Source organism: Octodon degus, unplaced genomic scaffold (genome assembly GCF_000260255.1).
Source record: "Octodon degus isolate 3935 unplaced genomic scaffold, OctDeg1.0 scaffold00102, whole genome shotgun sequence".
Lineage (NCBI taxonomy): Eukaryota > Metazoa > Chordata > Mammalia > Rodentia > Octodontidae > Octodon > Octodon degus.
Window position 1 is genome coordinate 3,904,807 of NW_004524678.1, and position 6,453 is coordinate 3,911,259.

Sequence of the window (6,453 nt, forward strand, 5' to 3'; positions counted from 1 at the left end):
TAGTGGTACTAAATTATAAATGCTGCTGCATACAATCAAGTTGTCTTTTCTGGGAGATGGTGGTTTAGAAATTTTTCTTAGAATTTGTAAATAATTTTTGTCACTACCTGCGTGCATCACCCAGCAAAAGTCAGCCATGTACTATTTCTGATGTTACTACTTTAGCACGGCGCTTGATGCAATGATTTTTCTCTCCTTGTCTATCACCATATCAGCAGTTTTGCCGACAGTGTCATATCCAGCGATGTCTGGGGAGAAGAGAGAGATGGTTACTTAATATGTAAGGGCTCACACTGGAATGCAGCCCCGTCCATCAGCCCCGTCCATCACGACCACCAAAACCCTCATAAGAAGGAAACAGAAAGAAATCGGAGCTGGATTGATGTTCAGGGCATGTGACATTGAATAATGTTGTTGGCAGCCAAACACTGAGCCTCCGCAGCCATACCGTGATTCATTGAGAGCTAGTTACTAAACGACAGGCACCCAGAATAGGCAAACTCGTCCTGCCTCGACTGAACCCACGGCCCTGGGGGCCTTGAGAAGGAAGCTTTGAGGCGGCGACGGCGGGGGACACGGGGCCTGAATCGATGTTGGCATCGATTTGGACTAACGCTGGGCCTTTACATGGATTACATCGCCGAATCTCACTCCACGCCAGGAAGTCGCTATTATTAACCCCCTTCTGGAGAGCGGGCATTGGGCTGAAGCAGAATGAGGCAGAGCGGCTTGTGCCACGGCTCCCGCCAGCGCCGTCTAGCTCCAGGTGGGGGCGCTCGGGATCCTGCTTCTCGGAGGGAGAGACGCGGAGCGGCGGAGGGCAAGGGGCGTCCCGCGCTGCGCCGCTCTCACCCTGGGGAGCCAAACGCTCCCGCGCGCTTGACTAGCAGCATCCGCCCCCTCCGCCAGCCCACTCGCGGCGGGGAGGAGGTTCTCACGGCCCCTGCTCCTGGGTGACTGCATCACAGGTCGGAAGGAAGCGTGGTGAGGGATGAGTCATCCCGCTTAATTCCTCCTTCCCGGGCCCCCCTTGCCTCCGCACGCCGGCCCCCTCCCGAGATCCTGCCGCCGGGAGCGAGCAAGACGGCTAAGAATCTGCTCCTCCTCAAGACTTCACCGAGCCCCCGGAGGCCTGCGGTGCAGAGAGACAGGCAGGAGTTACGGTCAATGAGATCTCCGCTCTCTCGCCATCTATCCAATGAGCTTCGGCTCCAGGGTGGGCGGGTCTAGAAGGTCCAGAGGGGGCGGGCCTCGGCCAGCGCTCGGCGCGGCAGCTCCGCAGCTCACACAGGGAGCGCGTTGCAGGGAGTAGGCGCCAGGGGGACGCGGGAAGGCGCCTCCGCCGCCGCCGCCGCCGCTGGCCAAGGTGCTGGACACGACAGGCCCGCCGGCCACCCCAGCAGCGCAGGCATCCGCGGCTGCAGCTGCTGCAGCCTTGCATTCCGCCAGGGCCCCATGGAAGAGATGGAGGAAGAGTTGAAATGCCCCGTGTGCGGCTCCTTCTACCGGGAGCCCATCATCCTGCCCTGCTCCCACAATCTGTGCCAGGCGTGCGCCCGCAACATCCTGGTGCAGACCCCGGAATCGGAGTCGCCCCAAAGCCGCCGGGCCTCGGGCTCTGGAGTCTCCGACTATGACTACCTGGACCTGGACAAGATGAGCCTGTACAGCGAGGCGGATAGCGGCTACGGCTCCTACGGGGGCTTCGCCAGCGCCCCCACCACCCCGTGCCAGAAGTCCCCCAACGGCGTCCGCGTGTTTCCCCCGGCCATGCCGCCACCGCCTACCCACCTGTCACCGGCCCTGGCCCCGGTGCCTCGCAACTCCTGTATCACCTGTCCCCAGTGTCACCGCAGCCTCATCCTGGACGACCGGGGGCTCCGCGGCTTCCCTAAGAACCGCGTCTTGGAAGGGGTCATTGACCGCTACCAGCAGAGCAAAGCCGCGGCCCTCAAGTGCCAGCTGTGCGAGAAGGCGCCCAAGGAGGCCACCGTCATGTGTGAACAGTGCGATGTCTTCTACTGCGACCCATGTCGCCTGCGCTGTCACCCGCCCCGGGGACCCCTGGCCAAGCACCGCCTGGTGCCCCCGGCCCAGGGCCGCGTGAGCCGGAGGCTAAGCCCGCGCAAGGTCTCCACCTGCACCGACCACGAGCTGGAGAACCACAGCATGTACTGCGTGCAATGCAAGATGCCCGTGTGCTACCAGTGCCTGGAGGAGGGCAAACACTCCAGCCACGAAGTCAAGGCCCTGGGGGCCATGTGGAAACTGCACAAGGTGAGTCCTGAAAAAACCCTCCCTAACTCCCTGCGCCTCAGGTCCTCCCGCTTTGGCGCAATCGGTCTCCCTCTTTTGCTCACAGCGCATCCCAGCGGGGGCGTGATGAAGGTGACTTCGACATAGGCCTTCCAGATCTGGTGCATTGCAGAAGGCTCGGGGAGCTTAACTGCACAGGGGAAGTTGAAGGTCCCCAGCCAGTTGGTGCAGGGATGCCTGAGAGTGGGTTTCCCGGGACGCGTTGCTTGTGAGCTGCGCGCAGGGCGCCCCCTCTCCGCCGCGGGTCTGCAGCCCTTGGCCGTGCCCAGAGGGTGGCACAGGGCTGCTTCGCTGGACAGAGCCCCGCCAGTGGCAAAGGTCGGCAGGCAAGCTTCAGATCAGGGCCTGTGGAGAGCCCCTGGGAGGGAGCCTGTGGTCTGTCTCTGTTGGATAGGCGGTCGCCAAGAGACGCTGCGGATGGATACTGATGAGTCCGCGCTGGGTCAGATCTGGCGCTCAGGCGGGCAGGGATTCGGTTCTCGGGTGGTAGTGCCAAGAAGAAAGGAGAGGGTGTGGGGAAAAATCCCTTCAATCACTGGGGCAACGCGGGGAGCAGGCTCAGGCTTGACCCTCCCAGAGCGGGACCTGGGGCTGGAATGACAAGAACAGAGTTTTCTGCACTTTCGCCCACTGGCAATCAAGCAGGAGCATCTCGCAGGGAAACCTCCTCCTCCCAATCGCGATCAAGCTCGTTTCTCCAGGATTCAACCCTTGCTCTCTTTTGGTAGTTACCATGGGCAAACTTTGGGACACCTGTTATCAGATGATCTTCCTGGTCTCGTGATGGTGCCCCTGCCATAGCTAATCAAGAAAACCATTCCCCTCCTCTACCACGAGACCTGGGGTGGCTCCTCTCCTGCCTCTCAGACCACCCTTACGTTGGCCTCTGTGAAGCTACACGACCTGTTCCGACCCTCGTAGCTTCTTCCCACTCACTCCTGCTGCTCCTGCCACACGGCGTATGTTGCTGTTGCTCAGTCAGCAACAGGCATCTTCCCACCCGAGGACTCTGCATGTAGATTCTCTCCGTCTGAAACTCTCCCAGCCCGAGAGCTCAGTGGTTCACTTGCCAGCCCCCTTACACTTTCTGCCCAGAGGTCACCTTTCCAGTGAGACTTGCCTAACCATGGCGGGCGCACTCTCCTCAGACACCTCCACTTCCTTCTGTTATTTTTTTTTTCCAGTAGCATTTATCACTCTCTGGCACGCTTCCATGCCGTATGTTATGTGTTAATTGTATTATTTCTGTATTTATCTATTGCCCCTCTCCACACACATAGGAAAATAAGCATCATGCAGAAAGGGGTTGTTGTAATATCATGCTCATGCTGCCCAGAAGGTTTTGTTGTTGTTGTTGTTGTTGTTGTTGTTGTTGTTGTTGTTGTTGTTGTTTTGGTGGCCTCAGGTTGCCTTCAGCGCAGGTCTGATTTGGCTTGAGTATCTGGGTATCGAACCACAGCACCCTGAGGCTGATTGCTTTGCTTAAGCAGGCACTTAAGGAACCACTGTGCCAAGAGGTGCTTCAATTTGACTTTTGCTTTTTAAATGATCCACGTAGGTGGACGTGTCTAAGGCAGGAGCACAGGATGTTTGGAGGGAAGTTCTCTTTCCATCACTGGGTGGAACCCAAGGATGATACAGGATGAGAAGGATGATGGGAAGCCTCAGCTATGGTCTTGGGCTTAGTTTCCCAGCATTCTTTGGAGACCAAAAAGGCTGGTCATTGAGAAACTCCAACTCTGGATTAAGGCTAGAACAATGATCATGATTCAGAGCAACAAAAGGGTGAATGTCACCATGTTAAGCAACCACTAAGAGATTTCCTTAACTCTGTTCCAAATGAATGTGATCCATGTTTAGTCTTTTGTATTCTCACATACAACTTATTAAACTTATACCAGCACCAATGAATAATTAATTTGGCACAAATCTTAACACCACCGGGCACACGCTTCTGTTTTTAAAACATTTCCATTTGTATTTTCCAAAATGCCATTTCATTTTGAAACTTCAGAAGTTTAGTTCACAGCCATGTTTTTCTTCATACTGTGTTTCACTGTTCAACCAAATACCATCTCTGCTGAATTGCCTTTCAATGTATCTGAGAAATGCCATGCAGTCTGGCCAATAACATGGATACAGGTCAGGGAAGGTGGTCAAACCACAGCATCACTTTTTTATGAAGAGCCTATACTTTATCCATTAATAGAAAAAGGAATCTTCAGCTCTCTGTCAAACCCCATGTTCAATTGAAATGTCCAGTCATTCATTTTAATTGATAATGGAAATTGTGAGTAGGCGTTGTGGTGCTGATGGGGCAGAAAGCTACATATCATCAATGAAGAATATTAAAGTCTTTGAGACACTGGATAAGATGACTAGAAGACCATTTGTTTTCTAACCTGCTGCACATGTTTTTCCAAAAGGGTAAGTAGGTTTCATTTTTGTCCAGTTGGTTAAACTGCCTAGAATAAATAAGGCAGAAAGATAACAGATTTTAACATTCAGTTGTCATCTGTTAGATAAACAACAAACATTACTCTCCAAATTTCTTTCTTTCTTTCCTTCTTATTCATTTTTTGCAGCACTAGGGATCAAACTTGGGACTTTGTGCATGCCAGTCAGGTGCTTATGCCACTGAACTGTCTCCCCAACCCAAACATTTGTGTTTTCTTCCCTTTTAAAAATTTTTAATTTTTATATATTTGGTACAGGTCTTAATACACAGCTAGGACTCATAGGGATTCTCCTGGAATTACAGGCATGAGCCACTACACCATCACTTGGTGGCCAGCTCAGTGTGCCAGGGGTGGGGCCAGTGAGGCCTGTGGTACTGGGGATGGAATCCTGGTCCCTGTGCTTGCCTAAGCAGGCGCTTATTCCACTGAGCTATCTCACCAGCCCTCAACTTTAGTTCTTTCGTAAGGTACTTAATGTATTATTGTCCTTGGATAGTCTGTGATTTAGTTCATTAAATCTCTCTACAAAAATTCATGGGCCAGGACTTGTATAAACAGAAGAGAGCAAAGAATTATACTTGATTCTTCCAAAGTTAGGCAGTCAATTGTCAACATAGATTTCTGAAGCCTGAAACTGATCATTAATATTCTACTACCTAGTCATTTCTGATAAAGAAAATACTATGAATAAGTATTTCCCTCAAGTGTAAGTCTCTTACCTATTCAAGACCAAATGACTGAAGCTGATTTTTAAGTAATTTTAAAAAGAAGTGGTTAGAATTTATTATTTATCAGTATATATTTTTTCAGATGTTTGTGACTTAAGATAAATGAAGTAGGCTTTTAAGTGAAATACCTGGTAATAGGTTTTATTTACTATCACTTCTTATAATAGTCCTTTATCTAGATCAGCCTGATATAAAAATTACAACACAAAAAATTATTTTATAGGCATTTTAAAATAGGCAAGTAAAACCACTATTGTTACTTTGTAATTTTAAGCTGTTCATATTTCCAAATCCTAATATGATCACCCTTGGATTTCTGCCATGTTTTACCAATCACTGAATCAGTAAAGATTTGTAATCATTCTTCTGTGTTTGAGAAAAGATTTTCTTTTCTAGCTTAACATCCCATTTATTCTGAGTTTGTCTCAAATGTTGTTTTACTCATACCTTCTTTGTCTTTTTAATGAAGATTTGAAATTCAAACATTTTAAACTAAGTTGTCCTTTCATTCTCAAAGAATTCTGGGGAAAAATATCCACTTAGTTGGATAATGACATCTCCTTAACTGTTTGTGTAGCAAAATGGATTATGCAGTACCACTAAAATCATACTCTATGTACATATGTACCATATAGATACATCAATGTCTATACAGTAAATGCATTATGATCTCCGTGTTCTTGTGGTCAATGTAATAGGTCCCCTATGTTCACGGTATTTTTTTTTTCTTTTAGTTAACTCCTAGTGCAGTCAGAAATCCTGTGTGCATTCTGAACATTTTTACAGGTCTTCGGAGAATGTGACAGAGGAGAGAATTGTTTCTCTTTATACTGAGACACAGGGACAGGGCTGGGTGGCAGGAGTTCCATTTCCACAACCAACACTGCTCCTTACACTCTGCTGACTCTCAGCAAGCCTTGTACTTCCCTGCGCTTCTTTTTTTTTTTTTT

General features: G+C 50.0%; 1 protein-coding gene across 4 annotated transcripts in view; it reads left to right on the forward strand.

Annotated features, from left to right (window-relative positions):
* Positions 1-809: 809 nt before the first annotated feature.
* Trim9 (tripartite motif containing 9) overlaps positions 810-6,453 on the forward strand; it is a 116,363-nt gene continuing 110,719 nt past the window's right edge. For 3 of the 4 annotated variants that reach the window (XM_023723761.1, XM_023723759.1, XM_023723760.1), the window contains exon 1: positions 990-2,277. In XM_023723761.1, the coding sequence (XP_023579529.1) occupies positions 1,456-2,277 (822 nt within the window). In that variant the 5' untranslated portion in view covers positions 990-1,455. Of the gene's footprint in view, positions 2,278-6,453 lie in introns of all 4 variants that reach the window. The other variant, XM_004638755.2, reaches the window with a different exon arrangement.